Source organism: Lynx canadensis, chromosome A3 (assembly GCF_007474595.2).
Source record: "Lynx canadensis isolate LIC74 chromosome A3, mLynCan4.pri.v2, whole genome shotgun sequence".
Taxonomy (NCBI): domain Eukaryota; kingdom Metazoa; phylum Chordata; class Mammalia; order Carnivora; family Felidae; genus Lynx; species Lynx canadensis.
The window spans coordinates 31,817,014-31,836,180 of record NC_044305.1 but is presented as its reverse complement, the minus strand read 5'-3'; the positions used below and the strand labels follow the sequence as shown (position 1 = coordinate 31,836,180).

The following is a 19,167-nucleotide window of genomic DNA, read 5'->3' as shown; positions in this document are numbered from 1 at the left end:
TGGGGAATGCAAGCTGATGCAGCCACTCTGGAAAACAGTATGGAGGTTCCTCAAAAAATTAAAAATAGATCTACCCTACGACCCAGCAATTACACTACTAGGCATTTATCCAAGGGATACAGGTGTGCTGTTTCAAAGGGACACATGCACCCCCATGTTTATAGCAGCACTATCGACAATAGCCAAAGTATGGAAACAGCCCAAATGTCCATCGATGGATGAATGGATAAAGAAGATGTGGTATATATATACAATGAAGTATTACTTGGCAATCAAAAAGAATGAAATCTTGCCATTTGCAACTACATGGATGGACTGGAGAGTATCATGCTAAGTGAAATTAGTCAGTCATAGAAGACAAATATCATATGACTTCGCTCATATGAGGACTTTGAGATACAAAAAAAGATGAACATAAGGGAAGGGAAGCAAAAATAATATACAAACAGAAAGGGGGACAAAACATAAGAGACTATTAAATATAGAGAACAAACAGAGGGCTGCTGGAGGGGTTGTGGGAGGGGGGGGATGGGCTAAATGGGTAAGGGGCATTAAGGAATCTACTGAAATCATTGTTGCACCATATGCTAACTTAGATGTAAATTAAACAATAAATTTAAAATAATTAATTAAAAAACTGCCAATTTTCCATAGTAGCTGCACCGTCTGACATTCGCACCAGCAGTGTCTAATAATTCTACTTGCTCCACACCCTTTCCCAAACTTGGTACTCTCAGTCCCTTTAATTTTGGTCATTCTGGTGGGTGCACAGTAGTATCTCATTGTGGTTCGAATTTGCATTTCCACGTTAAGTAATAACATTAAGCACATGCTCATATGCTTGATGGATAGTGTGCGTTTTTTCTTTCAACAAAATGTTATCGTGTCTGCAAGTCGCTGTAGCAATGGGGAATAAACAACATCCAAGCTCTGTAAGATTCTAAATTATGACCTTGTGTATGCAACTTGAATACTTTTGCTTTGGGAAGAATCTTCTTTAACATACTAAAAAGTCTATACAAGCAAACCATCACTGTTCTGTGGAAAACCCCAAAGAAAGGAAATAGAACTGATCAGAAACAAAAGAAGCGAAGGACATAGTTAATAAATGCTCATTTGTTCAGCAAATGTTTCTCTTTTAATTTTTTTTAATATTTCTTTATTTTTGAGAGACAGAGTGTGAGCAGGGGAAGGGCAGTGTTAGAGGGAGACACAGAATCCGAAGCAGGCTCCGGGCTCTGAGCTGTCAGCACAGAGCCCGACATGGGGCTCAAACCCACCAACTGTGAGATCATGACCTGAGCTGAAGCCAGATGCTCAACCGCCTGAGCCACCCAGAGGGCCCCTTATTCAGCAAATGTTTCTTAAATACCCATTGTATGCAGGTACTGCCAGACGCTGGGATGCAGAAGTGAACAAGCTAGACACACGTTCCCTGGGCTAACAGAGCTTGCATTTCAGCCTTCTGTGACAAGAAGATAGTGTACTCACACTGATGGTGACTTTTCTCTGTCTTCCACCCCTTCTAGACTGGGAACTGCTTGAAGGGCATGGTTCAGGTCTTATTCATCTCTGAGTCCCCATTTTATACACCGAGCACCTAGGGCATGCACTGGCATGGCATGTTCTCAGGGACGTGTGTGCTGAATTGTTAACCCTGGACTGATCTATTTACTTATAGATGAGAAATATGAGACAGAAGCTCAAGAATACAGATGCTGTATTCTTATAAATAATTCTTATAAAAAATTCTTATAAAAGAATTCTTATAAATTCTTATAAAAGAATAATATAAATAATTCTTATAAAAAAGGAGCAGCATTAAAATGCAAACCCAATGGGGCACCTGGATGGCTCAGTCTTTTAAGCATCCGACTTCGGTTCAGGTCACGATCTCGCGATTCGTGAGTTCGAGCCCTGGGTCGGGCTCTGTGCTGACAGCTCAGAGCCTGGAGCCTGCTGGGGATTCTGCGTGTCCCTCTCTCTCTGTCCCTCCCCTGCTCTCACACACACACACACACACACACACACACACTCACACACACACTCTCTCTCTCTCTCTCTCAAAAGTAAACTAAAAAAAACTTTTTTTTAAATGCAAACCCAATATCTTGCCCCAGTTTTAGGACCTTTCCACTCACGTGCTGTCTCGGGCTGTAATGAATTCCAGAATGTGCTTTATAAAAACAGCCCATGTACTGTCTTATCCCACTCCCTACGTGCAAAATAAAGGGGCAGATTAAAGTCTGACCTCTCATTTCAGTTTGAATCCTTCCCACTACAATTTTAACAGAATCTCAAATGGCATTTTTTTAAAACTCTAAGCATTCTACAAATCCTTATGCTGCAAACTCACTGCTATTGAGGGACACCTCAACAGAAAAATAAACAGGACTCTCAACCCATGACTATTTTATTCCCTGAAGATCATTTCCTCACAGGCAGGTCAGCCACGTCAGTGGAGCCCACTCAGGCATCTTGGTCCCCACCACCTGAAGGCCCCTTTCCTACATTCCATTCCGTGAGAGCTGGCTGCTGGAGACCTGACAACCTGGTACCATCTCCTCCCTCAGACACTCCCCCATTCCTCCAGCTTATCTCTATCAGAGAAGAATGCAGCCTTCAAGCTAGTACATTCCGGCTCCAGCGCTTACAGGAAGAACCCTCAGCAGAACTGTCTGGCATCTGGAAAGCAGGGCAGAGGCAGCTGGCTGAACAGTCACCTGCCACGTAGGCCAGCATCCGAGGCTGCTACAGCTGTGAACAGAGCTGGACAGGACTCCTGGGGAAGCACCAATGCTGGATCTCTGGGGCAACCTATATTAGGGGTATTCATTTCTGGAGTTCTGGGGATAGGTTGGAGAGAACAGGGGTAAGAACCCCCAGAAATTCTGCCCAGCGACCTGATGTTCATCAGATGTGTTCAATTGGTCAGACCAACGGGGAAAGACCCTGCTAATGCCAGGGCAGGTGAAACCCGCCTATGCAGATGGCTATGCAGATGAGCCCAGAATAGAATAGGGAGAATGAGGTCACCCTTCCTTCTCACTAGATTGCTAGGATTCACCTCTGTGACCTCAGATAAGCCAATTTCCCTCTCTAGGGCCATTTTCTCACTCTAAAGTGGACAGGGGAGGGTAGAACCAGACACGTTGTAATGTCACTCTTAAGGCCAAGAATCCACAAGTCTGATTTTGATCTAAATCCAGAAAAGGAGTGTGACCAAATGTATAATTAATTGCTGGCTCATTTTTTTTTTTCTTCTGCAGGCTTTGGTTTTATTAACACTCTGACCTTGCGATCTTCTTCCATGTGATCTTTCCCCAAAAAATCCACGAGAGTGTCAGGAGTCTGAGTTGGAAATTTCTTTGTGACCCAATTCTCTCCTTCCACTTCCACCCCCACCCACCATACCCCTTGTCAACCCTCACCTGAGCTCTTTCAATGCTGGGATGCTGGCGGGCCTGGGAATTCTATGTTTACTGTTTTGAGTCCTGCCCCATCCACTCCTGGCACTGTGGAGGACACCGTGACTCGCCACATACTCTTCCCATTCATTTAGCGAACATTTCTCCGGAGTGCCAGGTTCCATGCCGGGCACCAGGACTACTGAGAACAACAACGTGGTGCAGTTCTCAGGAAGTTTTAATCCATATATTAGAGAGATGCCATGTCAGGGCGCTTAGGTGGCTCAGTCGGTTTAGTGTCTGATTCTTGATTTCAGCTCGGGTCACGATCTCATGGTTTGTGAGTTCGAGCCCCATGTTGGGCTCTGCGATGACAGCATGGAGCCTGCTTGGGATTCTCTCTCTCTCTCTCTCTCTCTCTCTCTCTCTCTCTCTCTGCCCCTCCCATGCTTGCACACTCTCTCTCTCAAAATAAATAAATAAAATATTTTAGAACGATGCCATGTCAATCCACCTGATGGCAGTTGGCCTAGGTCAGAGAGAACACCAAGAAGGGCCTGCCTGGGCAAAATCTTGAAGGGTGCTATAGCTGAGGCTTTTCGTACCCACTCCTAGCCCACTCAATCCATGCTCAGGACAAGCCAGGCATGTCAGGGAGTTGAAGCCCCAAGAAGAACTCTCAAGCCAACAAGAAACAGAAGGTGGCAGGTAAATGCCCCAATTCCTCTCCCACTTGATCCTGATCAAGTATGCTCAAACCCAATGGGATTGAGTGATCAGCTCATTAAGGCACCTGTAGTGGCTTACTTTCCCTAACTCATTTCCTATTCCCTATCCATGCTCCTTGGGGCCACCACCCCCAATAAACTACCTGCTCTGAAGTCCTTATCTCAAGGTCAGCTCTTGAGAGACCCCAGAGTAGATATGGAAGAGTAAGCTTAAATGGAAAGCCAGGTGGTCAAGGGGGAGAGCACCTAGGCAGAGGGAGCCACTTGGGTAAAGTGATGGAGGTCAGGACGTGGCATGGGATTTGGAGGACACAAACTTATTGTTTCCAGGACTCTGTTGTGGGACCTTAGCATCCTTGTCCAGATGGGACAAACACTTCAGTCATCTTTTCCTGACCTCCCAAAAGGGCTGGAAGAGAAGGGGCTAAAAAAGATGGCCAGGGCCTTCCTGAGAGGTGCCCAGTGGCCCTGCCCAGGTATCTGCCTCAGTCCTGCGCCCTCAGGGGTACAAGAGGTTTCTTCTGAAAATGAGCTGCTCAACTAGGAAAAGGAATTTCCCAACTGTCCTGGCTGCTTGCATAATTTGGGTCTATCTAAATATTTGGAAAAGGTTCTCTTGTGCTTATAGGGAGTATTACAGTGTCAAATGTTGAGGCCTATGGAAGGCAGTATGAAGGAGTGGTTAAGCCAGAGAGACTAGCTAGTCTAGGCAGCCCCTGTGAACCTGTTTCCTTATCTGTACCATGGGAATAATAGTACCTGGTGAGCATTCAATGAGATCATGCATATGGCATTAGGCTCTGACTATAACAGATGCTCAGTTTTTAAAAGATGGTGTGGTGACAAGCAGAGTGCACCCACTGGGGCAAGGCCAACCAGCCACCAGGAAGCAAGTTCTGCCATGAAGCGTCTGCCACCAGACTCTCCAGCTCAAAGCCCAACTGGGCAGCCCACCAGGGGCGCGGGCCAGAGCAAACCAGATGGCCAAGCTCAGACATTGGGTCAGCCTGTCCAGGCCAGGACTTTGCCACCATGGATGAGGTAGCCAGCAAGCAGCAGGGACAGGAAGTTGGCTCAGAAGGCCTGGGGCTCTGGGCAAGTGCAGGGCAATGCCTCAGTGGGCTTACTCAGCCCTGGTCTCTCCAGACCCCTTACCCCACTGGAGTACAGAGGAGCACCCAACATTCACTGGGATCTTCTTTTATAGGCCTCCATGGCAGTGGGGGGGACCACTGCTTTCCTCATCAGGGTCCCTGTTTCAATAGATTTGGCCCCTCACATCTGGGGAGACCTGCCTGCACTCCCTAAACCCCTGCCAGCCTGTAGTGTAGACCTGGCTGGTTTAACTCTGAGAGAAGGTTGGAAGGGAGGGGCACTAGAGCCTAGTCTCTGGCTCCCTGGACAGAGACTGCACTGCCCCAGACAGGGTTGTACAGAACAGGCCTCTCCCTGCCCCCCACCTGGGCCAGACGAAAGAATGCTTCCGAGCAGCAAGCCCCAGACTGGCACTTCGGCTGATATTTTGAGGCTGTGAGTAGAGAAGACCTCAAAGGAGATCCCAGGGGACTTGCAATTATCCAATTAACACAACATGCCAGTTTCGAGGTGTCCTGGAGTTCCTCAGGGCTACTCAGATAAGGACTGACAGGGGGACAGATCCATGAAGTTCTGGTCCTTGTCTGTGTGCACAATGCTGGGGATGATTAACCCCGGGCCTGGGAGCGGTGGCAGGAAGGGGATGAGGGTGGGGGGTGAAGATCAAAGGCTCTCAGATAAAATGGCCAGTCTTGGAACTCTGGGGAAGAAAGGCTCTGCTCTAAACGAAGCATTTTTAGCACCGTCACAGCTTCAGCATCAACCACTTCAGTCCTAAGGCAGAAATGTTCTTTCTGCATTTCTGCCCTCTTTATTTATCTTCACAAGATGGAGAGACAAACATCCATGATGTCACCGAACTGGGTCCTAGAGAAACCAACCCCAGCGTTCTTGGGGACTCCTGGATCTGGCTCAAGCCTGCCCCTGCTCCCCAGGCTCCTCTGAGGACCTCTTCTCCTGCCGCTTTGTCCTCTGAAGCTCTGCAAGCTTTCCTACGGACTGGGGTGCCTTCCTCCTTGGGAAGAGGGCTTCCTCCTCATTCCAGCTGATCATTCAGCCTCCAACCATCCCAGGAGTGGGAACTACCTGGCAGGAGGATCAGATTCCTGGGAGGTGACTGTGCTGCCTCTGCATCACTGCACCCTTGAGCCCTCAGCACTCCCTTCAGCCAAGGAGAGCTGACTCCCTCCCTTTGTCAGGCCCCCAAAAGGCAGTGTCAGGAGAGGTGAAGATGGGGGAGGGCAGGGAGGAGGTGCCAGGCCTAAAAAAGAGCAGGTTCAGGCCCAGTGGGGGAGGAGGGAGACAGGCAGTGAAAGCGTGGGCTAAGGACCATACTGTCTTGGTGGGGAGGGAGGGGCTGCAGGGACTGGAGTATCTCAGGCCCTTGTAGTGGGTGGGGCCAGGAGCAGGGGCACCTGGGAAACAGGCCTCCCTCTGGAATTCACAGTTTAGCAGCTAAGTCACTGACCCCTGGAATCTGCAAGACAAGATAGAGGACTGCAAAGGGGCATCCGGGGGTGCTACACTCCTAAAGGACAGCTTAGGGTGAGTATGACACATTGCCGGATGGGTGGACTCCTGGTCTCAGTTTTCAGGATCCTTCTCATTGCCTTGACCCCCGACTAGCAGGAGGGAAGCCCTTCCCCTGTAGCCTGGCTGCTCTGAAACCTGGTGGCCAGCAGAGACAGCAGGGTAGAGGAAGTGGGGCTATATGAAGCAGTGACCTCAAGGCCAAGCCTGGTTAGAAGTAACTTTGCCGCTCCCAAACCAGCCCACGGCCACATGATCTACCCCTACCTGATCTCCCAGCTGCTCTGAGAAATTCTGGGTACTCTAGAAACTCCACACCTAGGAGCCTTCAGCCATCCCTCCAGAGCAAGGCTGACCTCAGGGGCCCTAGCTTTCTCTGGGACCAGCATGAGACCGGGAAATCTTGACTCCACGTTCTTAACCCTCACAGCTTTCTGGGGGCTCTTTTTTTCCCAAAGCGAACCTCTCAGGAAAGAGCCCTCTCAACAGAAAGTTCTGCCTTCAGAACTTGCTTTAAAATAAGGGGTGCCTGGGTGGCTCGGTCGGTTAGGCATCCAACTTTGGCTCAGGATCTTGAGGCCTGTGAGTCTGAGCCCCGAGTTGGACTCTGTGCTGACAGCCCGGAGCCTCCTTCGGATTCTGTCTCCCTGTCTCTCTGCTCCTCCCCTGTTCATGCTCTGTCTCTCCCTCTCTCTCAAAAATAAATAAACATTAAAAAATCTACAATAAAACATGACCTGCAAACCAGATCACATGCAAAACAGACTCACCTGTGGCTGGGCAGTTCTCAGGGGGAAAGTTGAGGCAACTGAGTTTCCCTGGAATTGATAAAATCTTCCAGAAGTTCCATGTTTCTATTCCAATAGGGCTTATCCTGACAGGAGTCATGCACTGGCTCATTATTAATAGATGTTTCTGGAGCAGCATCTGTGGACCTGGGGAAAGTTTACAGTAATAAAGAGCACAGTCTCTTCCCTCCAGAAGCTCATGCAATGGGGACAAGGAAGGAGGTTACTTGAAAGTTCAAGGCCAGAGGGGACAGATGAAGGAGGCCTTCTGCAAGCGGTCACCTGTGGATGCTGAGCCACACGGGAATTAGGGGGAAAGGCATCGCTGGGAGCAGGAAGGTCAGGTGTCACAGGAGCGTCCCCCGCCCTTCAGGGTACATCCAGGGCCTGTGCTTCTCCTCAGAGCCCGAGCGTAGCGGGGGACATTTGCTGGCTTTAAGGGGCTGTCCCGCTCTTCTCTCCCCAGCCACGCACCATGTGGTGGTTCCTGCTGCCGCTGCTGCTGCGCCCCAGCTGGGCAGGGCCTCCCCAGGAGAGGGCCCCTCTTTTCCGGCTGACTCAGCAGGGCCCCTGGGAGAGCGGGGCCAGCAACGCCACGGTCTCCCCCTGCGAGGGGCTGCCCGTCGCGGGAGCCACGACCTTGACCCTCGCCAACAGCAGCCTGGAGCGCCTGCCCGACTGTCTGCCGCCCACGCTGCGCAGCCTCGACGGCAGCCACAACCTGCTGCGCTCCCTGAGCGCGGCCGAGCTCAGCCACCTGCCGCAGCTGCAGGTGCTGACGCTGCGCCACAACCGCATGGCGGCGCTGCGCTGGGGGCCCGGGGGGCCGGCGGGGCTGCACACGCTGGACCTCAGCTACAACCGGCTGGCCGCGCTGCCGCCCTGCGCCGGGCCCGCTCTGCCCGGCCTCCGCTCGCTGGAGCTCGCCGGGAACCCGCTGCGGGAGCTGCAGCCCGGGGCCTTCTCCTGCCTCCCCGCGCTGCGGCTCCTCAACCTCTCCTGCACCGAGCTCGGCCGCGACCCCGGGGCGGGCATCGCCGACGCGGCCTTCGCGGGGGCGGGCGGCGCGCTCGAGGTCCTGGACCTCAGCGGCACGTCCCTGGAGCAGGGTGAGTCCGGGCCGCGCCGGGAGTTGGGAGCCGGGCTGGGCATGCCCTCCGGGGCAAGGCCGTGAACTTCCTCTAGGGGTGGCTACCGGGCGCCCTGTGCCGGGGTGGGCCAGGACGGCTGGAAACTAACCCCACCTCGACTTCCAAAGCCCAGCGGGCCCTGTTCGAAGGGCCACAGTGGGGTCAACTTCCGGAGGCCCAGGAGGTGGGAATTATTATTATCTAACATAGGGAGTTAACTCCTGGAAGCCCAAGAGGTGGGGACTGTTATTATCTATCTCTGCTTCACAAAGGGGGGAAGGGCATGGACGGGAAGGCGACGACTGGCCTGTGGTCTCACAGCTCGTGCTAACCCAAAGCAACAGATGTCCTGAGGGTGAATTCATTGGTCTTTCTACTTGGTTGACTCAAATTGTTCTGTGAACGTTGGGTCTTTCAAACAAGACACAGGAGGGAGGTGAGAATACCAGCTCCCCTGTACTTGGCCGTGTTCTGACTCTGATTCACAAGGTTGGTTTTATTTTTTTAAAAAAACACTTCATGTGTCTGTAATCACCTGTTCCACCACAGACAGAAAAAAGAGCGAGAATGGGAAGCAGGGGAAGTGGTATGGTCTCCATTTGTTAAGAGAGCCACGAAGCTAGGTTCTGGGCCCTCATCCAGCCTTGCTCCTCCTCTCCGACTTCCTCACCTCTCTCAAAAATGTCTCCAGTCCTTGTAGCCATCAGAGTGAACAAGAGGGTGTTTAACAAGAGGGTGGGGCAGCAGAGGCCTTGGAGACAGTGTCCTGAGTTCAAGTCCTGGTTCTGCTCCCACCCAGCTGTGTGGCCCTGGGCCTGTCATTCTCCTCTCTGACCTTGGCTGCCCCGGGGCGGGCAGGCAGGCAGGAAGGACAGACAGGTGGTCTCTGAGGGCTCTTCCAGCTGAAATGGCTATGCTTCTAGATTCCCAAAGCTGCTAACTGTGCCCATGCTCAGCAATGACCTTCATGACTCACTTTGTCCCTCTTTGTTTCCTTAATGCTGGGCTAGCCTCTTGATGTCTTCCTGGGTAGTGGGCAGTTCCCCCTCTGTGTTTCAGTTCAGTCCGGGTGGATCAGAGACCTGAGAAAGCTCAGGTCTCTCCACCTGAGGAAGATGCCCAGGCTGAGAACCCTGGAGGGGGACATTTTCAAGATGACCCCTGACTTGCAGCAGCTGGATTGTCAAGACTCTTCAGCACTTACCTTTGTCCACACACACATCTTTGAAGACACTCCTCGCCTACAGGTCCTTCTATTCCAGAAGTAAGTGTTTCTTTCTTTCTTTTTTTTTTAATGTTTATTTTTGAGAGAGAGAGACAGACAGAGAGCAAGCAAGGGAGGGGCAGGGGGACAGAAGATCCAAAGCAGGCTCTGTGCTGACGGCAGAGGGCCTGATGCGGGGCTTGAACTTGCAAACCATGAGATCATGCCTGGAGCCGAAGTCGGACGCTTAATGAACTGAGCCACCCAGGCGCCCCCGAAGTAAGTGTTCCTAAGACCCATCTGAATCACATAACTGATTTCTGCCCCTGCGCTAAGTTGAACACGTGTAACCATTTTATTGAACTAACCAGACCTTGATTCTTCTCCCTCTGCTCCTTCCCATCCTCTCGGGGCTTCTGTTCTTCCTCATCCTTTGCGTGATATCGTGGTCAGGTACCAGATAGTGCATCGGCCTAATAACCATGGAACTCAGTCTTCTCCAGAGTAATATTAAAACTCCAAAGTCTCATGTATGTAAACTTCCCTTTAAGCCCAGGCTGAGAAACTTGTAGCGGAAACAGGGGATGAGGCATCAGGTTCTTTTCTATCTCTGGATCCACCTGCCTCCCCAGGTGTTTATGCAATTCAGCCTTCCAAGGTTTGAACGGGCCAAGGAGGAAAGGTGAAAGGCTAGAAGGGTCCTTCTTGCAGTTGGGACCCCAGGTCAGTGCTTTCAGGCCTACTTATCTGAAGTATCACTACATTCACCCTCCTTCTCAACAGGAAGGTGACTTCAACAGGAAGGGCAGTGTCACTTTGAAGATGACCCCAGGCTGCCTGCTTTCCCGAGGGCCCACATCTGGGCCCTGGGAAGCTGGCACCTTTGCCCTATCATCACTTTCAATGTAGCCACATCTCTCCTTTCTCTGCTAGCCCCAGCCACAGTTGGACTATTCACTCTGGGGCTTGTCATGACAGCAAAACAAATAGAATAGGCACACAGAGCTCTTAGCTCAGCGCCTGGCACAGGGCCCATGCTGTAACATTCGTGAAGATGATGGTGGCTGTGAAGAAGGTGATGGGAAGGATGGCAGTAACAGTGATGGTGGTGATGGTGATGATGTGGGTAATGATCGTGAATCGGTGATAGTGGATGGTAATCGTGATGATGATGGTGGTGGTGGTGATGGTGGTGAGTGTAACGTCCTCTCTGGCTCAGACTCCTCTTCTGAGCTTCAGACTTGTGTCTAAGGTATGAGATGTGGAGCCAAACTGCCCCGGCTCAAATCCTGACTCCATCCACTTTCACATACCCTGTCTCTTCCTACCCCCGGTTAAGAACACTGGCAGTTCAGCCAAGAGATTCTTGTTGGCTGAAGAAGCCAAGGGATCTGTCTAAATCATAATCTGATGGAGTCTCCTACCAAATGAAAACACTGCAGTGCTTTATGAAGGACACGATTTAATTCCTTCTGGCTCATCCTAGGCCCCCCACTGCACCACCTGTGCTCCAACTGGGGGTGGGGAGGAGCCACTTGCTTTCTGGGTGCTCTCAAGCTTCAGAAGCTCATTAAATGCTATCTGACCTACTGGACCCTCTCTCCCCCTTTTCAGCCTGGCCTGCTCTTGGCTCTCCTTAGCTCACCCACAACCTCCCCCAGGAGGCTGTGATAAATCCTGAGTGATGTTTGGCTGCCCTGACATAGGGAGCACCCACTAGAGAGGGGATGGGCACCTTCCTGGCTGCTCTGCCAACCCAGCATGCCCAAAGCCCTCCACAGTCCCCTCTGACATGCAGGTGGGAGGGGCGGTATTTCAGCAAAGAAGTGAAAAGAGAGAGCAATGGAAACTTCTTTCACACGAGGGCTCTGTCAGTTCAGATGTAGAGACATACAGGCATGCACCAGGATGTGAGCCATCCCTCAGCGTGTGGGTGATAATTCAACTTGATTTTATCAAGTGCAAGTCACATTGGTGGCAGATATGACCACCAGAGAAGGAAAGGACACATTTTCCTTATCTGTAAAATGAGCAAAATATTATTACCTCGCTGAACTGTCCTGATGATGTCAACATGAGATAATGGATGTAAAGCACTGGGCAATGTTACCTGCTCAAAAATACGATAATCCTTTCCTCTCTCCCTTCAGGCAAAAAGAGCAATATTTCCTTCATGTGCTGAAGTGCTAAGTAAACTCTCATTCTAAGATTTCTACTCTAGCTCTGTGAAATCTCCTAAAACAAGCACATATATGTATATGCTCACATGTGTGCATATATATGTATATACCCATATGTGTGTGTTGAATTTCAATATAAATAGCACACACATATGTCTGGTGTCCCACGGGAACAGCTGCCAGGTCCCCACCACCCCGGAGTGTTAGAGCAGACCTGGGGAGTGGGTCCTTCCTCCTCTAGTACATGAGTAGCCCCCTCAGAGCAGTTGGGGAAGGCACATGGTTCCCAGGCAGATGGAGGAAAGCCAGCCTTTGGTCAGAAGAAACCTGAAGGGAAAGTGCAGCTCCTGTTGCTCTAGATAAATTGTGACTGAGTATACGTAAAGGAGGCTAGGGGGCTTGGGGAATTGAAAACGTTGAGGCCAAACGCTCTGTAAGACCCTAGGGAAGAAAGAACTGAGTGTTGGGAGGGGCCCTGCCATTGCTGGGTGTTCTAAACCCTTTGCAAAACGGCCCCAATAAGTCCTCCCATCCTTGTAGACACATCCCTTCTCAATGTGACTTTGCAGCTCCCCCTGTCAAGAAGTGGAGTCTATTCTCCACCTCTAGAAGCTTGGCTTGGCCATGTGACCGGCTTAGGCAAGTGTGGCATTAGTAAAAGTGATGTGAGGTGAGACTTAAAAGCAGTTGAGGAGGATTGGAGCTTTCCCCTCTTCGATGGTGGGGACCCCTCCACCACCATATGCACTAGCCTGGGGCTAGCCTCCTGAATGATGAAGGGCGCATGAAGAGGGGCCCCAGCCTAGTGGAGGCCCCATGTATATGAGGCCATCTTAGATCTTCCAGCCCTAGCTGAACTTGCCCAGACCACAAGAACCACAGAAGCATAAGAATAAATATTTGTTGTTTTAAGCTACTAAGTTTTGGGGAGATTCTCTACTCACAAGAGCTTCACTGATACACTTCAGTGAGGCGTGTTCCAAAGGACTGGTGTTGAGTGTCATCAGCTACAGTTCAACTGCAAGAGTATATATTCAAGAGTGTTCTCATTAATAAACAGTTTCTGTCACTTCTTGTGACTGGGTCTGGAATAACAATACCTTACTTTTGTGTGGAGATTTACACTTACAAACATTTTCATTATCACAGACTCTTTTTTGATACAACAGTGGGCAAGAGAGTATTGTCTTCATTTGATATGAGGGGTGACAGCGACTGAATTGGGTTGGTATCTCCACTTTACAGATGACAAAAAATGAAGTCTAAGGTCATTAAGAGTTTTATCCAAAGTAGTATCACCTAAGCCCTAACAGGATGGTTTTGCCATGACACCACCATGGCTCTCTGGGGATAGTCTTGACTTGATTTTTAAAGCCTGACTTGGGGTGCCTCTTTTGGTTGAGCGTCCGACTCTTGGTTTTGGCTCAGATCATGATCTCACGGTTCATAAGGTTGAGCCCCACGTTAGGGGGGCTGTGCTGATAACGTGGAATTTTCTGTCTCCCAATCTCTCTCTCTGCCCCTCACCTACTTGCGCTTTCTCTCTCTCTCTCTCTCTCTCTCAAAAATAAATAAATAAATTTAAAATAAAATAAAATAAAATAAAGCCTGACTTAATGGATTTTTTGTGTATTTCAGCTGCAACTTGAGTTCCTTCCCTCCTTGGAGTCTGCATTCCTCCCAGGTCCTAACCATTAACCTCTTCGGCAACCCCCTCATTTGCAGCTGTGAATTGTCCTGGCTCCTGAAGGATGCAAAGAGGACTGTCCTAAGCAGGTAATACATTTACAAAGCAGATGACTGAGGGGTGAGCTGAAGTTCTCACAGCATTTGCCTTGCTCACCTTGGGCAGTATAGCAGTGTTGGGCAGGGTGGCCACCCCCAGAGAGTCACACGCAGGGCCCCGAAGGATAACGGCCATTTATTGCAGCCAGCCAGAGTAGCAGAGAGCATGGAGGAACAGACATGGTGGTTTTAATGGGCCAAGCCAGGAGGAGGGGGGCGCTCATCACTTCCACTCACATCTCAGTGGCCAGATGTCAGTCAGAGGCCACACCTATCACAAGGGAGGCTAGGAAATGTAGTCTAGTTGTATGCCCAGTGGGGGGGGGGGGGGGGAAGAATGGGCTAAGTGAACAGCTAGCTTGTCTCTGCCAAGGCAGTCTTATCATTGCCCCATTTTACAGATGAGTGGGTTGGGGCCCAAAGAGAGGAAGTGCTCACTTAGGTTCATGCAGCTTCTGGGCAGAGGAGGCAGGATCTGTCTTCCTCGAAAACTGTGCTCTTAACCACCAGGCCCCTCTACTGAGTCCCTAAGATGTAGCCTGGTCTCCTGCATCATTCAGTCCAAGACCAATGGGCTCTTATGGGACAGGGGAAAAAAAGAAGTCCTTCAGACTTCCCATTGGCTGTTGGCTACAAGAGCTGTTTTTACAGTGGGGAGCCATGCCCAGGCTGGCCACCAGGAGAGAACGGGGTGGGGGGGTGGGCAGGGCTGGCAGGGGACACTTCTGATCCTGAATACTCTCAAACCAGCTCCACTAGCTAAACTCTCCTCCTTGCAGCTCACTTTAGGAGACACCCCCCCCCCCATCCTGTGTGTTTTTTTCTCACGTCCCACCCAAACCCAGCCATGAAACAGGGCTCGGTCTACCCCATCCCCTCCGTGTTACCTCCAAAGATAAGTAGCTAGGCCCTTTGCAGTGAAGGGTCTCACTACAGTATTAATAAGGAGGTTGAAAAAAATGAAGACTGAGAAAGAAAGAAGAAAAAAAAAAAAGAGGTTGAGAGTGCAGCCTCTTCACAGCACTTACTACTATTGATTTTGGCTGCATGGCTTTAACCTCTCTGTGCCTCTATTTCTTCATCTGTAAAATGGGGATAACAACCTACCTCCTAAGGTTATACAGATTAAATTAGTTGATACAGTTAAGTGCTGACAGTAGTCACTAGCACATGGCAAGCACTCAGAAAACGTTGGCTAGTGTGAGTATTGTTACTGGTACTCAGCCAGGAAGCAGACAAGTGAGAACAAGATGGCAGACCACACTGGGAGAATCTGGACCACCATTCACAGTGCTGGCCCTGGGTTTTGGTTCTGCCACTTGCTATCTTGGGCAATTAGTTCCTCTTGCCGAGCTTGGGTTTCTTTCTCTGCCCAATGGGAGTGTCTCCTCCACAGGTTGCCCTGAGGGTCAGTGAGTGAAGCAGGTAGAGTGTGTAGCATGTTGAGACAGTTTGAGGGGAGCAACTGTCTGCACCGAGGACTCAAAGCCCAGCACACAAGCGGCCCTGATGCCGAATACCCTCTCACTGGTTGGCCTCCCCTCTAGGGCAGCAGACACTGTGTGCACACCAGCTGCAGGATCCCAAGACACCTTCTCAGCCCCTCTTTCGCTGTCCTATCTGCCCAGTATGTGCCATTTGGACCAAAGCACTACCCTCCTGGATTCCAACTCGACCTTCTCTGTTCCCATCACCCACGCACTATCTACACAGAGTCCTGCCACCCCACAGAGCACAGCCCCCTTTACTCCACCTTTGGAAGTCAGACAGAGTGTCACCAAGACCCCCTCCCTCCCTGCGGATTCCTCCACAAGGAGTGCATGGTCGCGCAGTGGCATCAGGACAGGGACCACCCCCTCCGCTGCCATCTCCCCAGCAGATGCCAGCAACTCTAGCGCTCTGCGCAGGGCTGCAAGCACAGCCGAGACAGAGCACCAAGAACACGCCGCCAGGCTTGCCCATGAGTCTGGCATCCCAGCTGCCGCCACCCCATCCACCAGCAAACACCTTGGGCTCTTCCCCACCTCTTGGAACCCGGTGAGGATGCCCCAGCCCGACCACAGGCCACAGGCCACCCCGCAGGTGCCCCACCCGAGTCCTTCCGAGGACACGATTCCAATCTTGCTGTTGGACGACTCCAGTGAGGAGGAGAAGGAGGAAGGGGCGGGGAAGAAGGAGGAGGTGGGAGCGCCTCCCCAGGACGTCCTCTGTGATTACCAGCCCTGCAAGCACCTCCAGACCCCGTGCGCCGAGCTGCAGAGGCTCTCGCGGTGCCGGTGCCCCGGGCTCAGCGGGGAAGACACCGTCCCGGACCCCCCCACGCTGCAGGCGGTGACCGAGACCACGGACACGTCGGCGCTCGTGCGCTGGTGCGCCCCCAACTCGGTGGTGCGCGGCTACCAGATCCGCTACTCTCCCGAGGGCCGGCCGGGCAGCCAGTCGGCGTCGGTGGTGGCGGACATCTATGCCACCGCCCGGCAGCACCCCCTGTACGGGCTCTCGCCGGGCACCACGTACCGCGTGTGCGTCCTGGCGGCCAACCGGGCGGGCCTGAGCCGGGCGCGGGCCTCGGGCTGGACCCGGGCGTGCGCCGCCTTCACCACCAAGCCCAGCTTCGTGCTCATCTTCGCGGGGCTGTGCGCCGCCTGCGCCCTGCTGCTGGTCGCCACCCTGCTGCTCTCCGCCTGTCTGTGCCGGCGGGCCCGGACGCCACACCCGCGGCGCTACGACACGCACCTGGTGGCCTACAAAAACCCAGCCTTTGAGCACAGGCTGAAGCTCCAGACCGTCAGTTAGCCCAGCGCCCCCTCCTCCAGTGGAACTCAGGCCGCCTGGGTGCAGAAGATACAGAGGGTCAAAGACGGCACCCCGTCAGCTCCGAAAGCCGCTCCTTCCTGTGAAGCCAGCGCTCCTTGGGCACACAGGGGGCTTGCCACGCTGTTTCTCAGTCCAAGGAACCACCGCCTTCCCTTCCTCCTCCTCCCCTCTGTGCCCAGAAACGTGCACACCAGTCCACTCCCGATGCCCGTTGCCACCGGGCATCCTTGTGCGTTACTTGAGTCTTTCAGCAGTTAATGCCGCTTGTGTCCAGTCGAATAGATTGCGTATGGAAGTAGATGGAGATAAAAACTAGTTCACACGATTCAGGCTCTTTTGCCATATTGGAAGTGATATCCTCGAGTCCTTTCAGGAAAGGAAGTTCCCTTCATGGTCAAGCTCTGGCTAAGGCAGGTGTTATTCAAGGAATCAACTCCAGTGGAGTCATCTGAGAACTGGGGATAAGGGAGAACTACTGGTTATGTTTCCCCGAGGCCTCCTGGGTTTATTAGTTGTGTTTCAGGATATGGCACAAAATGTGCTTTTGGCTTTGGCCTTAGAACTGCAGTCTGCTGGGAACACTTGTGAGACACGAGGAGAATCTGTGCTTTTTACTCATTGTTTACTGCATTTCACCTGAGACTAAGTAGTCAGAGGAACTATGGACTCCTTTTCTTAAGAAAGCATAATAAGGTCACTTTCAGGATTTTGTTTTTTAAGAGAGAAGAAATGAGCTTAGGAAAGAAACCTCTGGAGGCCTAGGTGGCTCAGTGGGTTAAAGGTCCGACTCTTGATCTCGGCTCAGGTCATGATCTCCCAAGTGGTGAGCTCTAGTTCTGGGGGGTGGGGGGGGCTCTGTGCTGACAGAGCCTGCTTGGAATTCTCTCTCCCTCTCCCTCTGCCCCTACCTGACTCGTGCTCTCTCAAAATAAATAAATGAAAAAGAGAGAGAGAGAGAGAGAGAGAGAGAGAGAAACCTCAAGGCTCCAACTGGAAGCTAAAGCATTTTGCTCTCAGTTGCATCAAACATTGCCTTTATGATTTGTATCTGAGTGTACATGCAGTATCTCACTATACCCCTTTTCACTGGTATACAAACTTAGGGGAAAAAACTGATTTTACAAAATTATAGTGTGGGTCATATTTCTCGATATTAATTTTCTGCATTAGAATTTATTTTTACTTTTCTGTGATGACTGCAACAATTACCACAAACTGGATGGCTTTAAAACAACACAAATCTATTCTTAACAGTTCAGGCCAGAAAACCATAACCAAGCTGTCAGCAGGATTGGTTTCTTCTGGAGGCTCTGAGAATTACTCCATGCCCCTCCTGGTTACTGGCAATCCTTGGTGATCCTTGGCTTGCAGATAAATCCAGTATGCGCCTCCATTGTCTCATGGCATTCTCTGTGTCCAAATTTCCCACCTTAAATAAAAATTTCTCTCATCTTTATGGGGATATAATTGACATATAACTGTAAGTTTACAGTGTACAAGGTGAAATGATATACATATATATTGGGAAATGACTACAAAAAGGTTAGTGAACACATCCTTTACCTCACATGGTTACCTCTGTGTGTGGTAAGACCTCCTTTCTAAGCAATTTCAAGTATACATTGTTAACTATAATCATGCTGCCTTCTGGGGATCATTAGATCTCCAGAATTTCCTCATCTTACAACTGGAAGTGTGTACCCTTTGACCACATTCACCCATTGTCCCCCACCCCTATGAAGCACCAGTATACTGCTGTTTCTAGGAGTTGTGTTTTTTTGTGTTTTTTTTTTTAGATTTTCATTTAAGTGAAATCATACAGAATTTGTCCTTCTCTGCCTTATTTCGCTTGGTATAATGCCTTCAAGTTCCATCCGTGTTGGTGCAAATGGCGGATTTCCATGTTTATGGTTGAATAATTTTCCTGTGTCTGTGTGTTTGTATATATATACATATATACACATGCATTTTATCCACTCATCCATTGACACTTGAATATAGTTTGAGACAGACTGAGCAGGGGGTAATAGGCAAAGGAGGGTAGGGAAGAGGGGGAGAGAGAGACAGAGACGGAGAGTCCCAGGAAGGCCCCATGCTGTCAGCCCAGAGCCCAACGCAGGGCTCAATCCCACAACCCTGGGATCATGACCTGAGCCAAAATCAAGAGTTGGATGCTCAACTGACTGAGCCACCCAGGCGCCCCCATGTCCTATGTCCTGACTATGGTAAATAATGCTGCAGTGAACATAGGGGTGCAGAGCCCTTCAAGAGGATATCATTTCCTTTGGATATATACCCAGAAGTCAAATTTCCTTCTTCTTACAAGGACACTAGGCATAAGGACGCCCAAATCCAGTATGACTTTACCCTAACACGATTACAGCTACAAAGACCCCATTTCTAAATTAAGATCATACACACAGATACCAGGGGTTAGAACTTAAACATATCTTTAGAGGAGACACAATTCAACCCAAAACAGCATTTATTTCTACTATTAAAA

At 50.7% G+C, this 19,167-nt stretch overlaps 1 protein-coding gene across 1 annotated transcript; it reads left to right on the top strand.

Moving 5' to 3' along the window:
• Window positions 1-6,547: 6,547 nt before the first annotated feature.
• LRRN4 (leucine rich repeat neuronal 4) lies at window positions 6,548-17,472 on the top strand. Its single transcript, XM_030310068.1, has 5 exons — window positions 6,548-6,775; window positions 8,015-8,657; window positions 9,738-9,942; window positions 13,701-13,838; window positions 15,395-17,472. The coding sequence occupies exons 2-5, from the start codon at window positions 8,024-8,026 to the stop codon at window positions 16,641-16,643; spliced, it is 2,226 nt and encodes a 741-aa protein (XP_030165928.1). The 5' UTR covers window positions 6,548-6,775; window positions 8,015-8,023; the 3' UTR covers window positions 16,644-17,472.
• Window positions 17,473-19,167: the final 1,695 nt, after the last annotated feature.

Coding starts and splice junctions, on each gene's coding strand:
- LRRN4 (XM_030310068.1), top strand. CDS start 8,024: ATGTGGTGGTTCCTGCTGCCGCTGCTGCTGCGCCCCAGCTGGGCAGGG. Junction 8,658..9,737: donor CGGCACGTCCCTGGAGCAGG/GTGAGTCCGGGC, acceptor TCTGTGTTTCAG/TTCAGTCCGGGTGGATCAGA. Junction 13,839..15,394: donor AAGAGGACTGTCCTAAGCAG/GTAATACATTTA, acceptor CCTCCCCTCTAG/GGCAGCAGACACTGTGTGCA.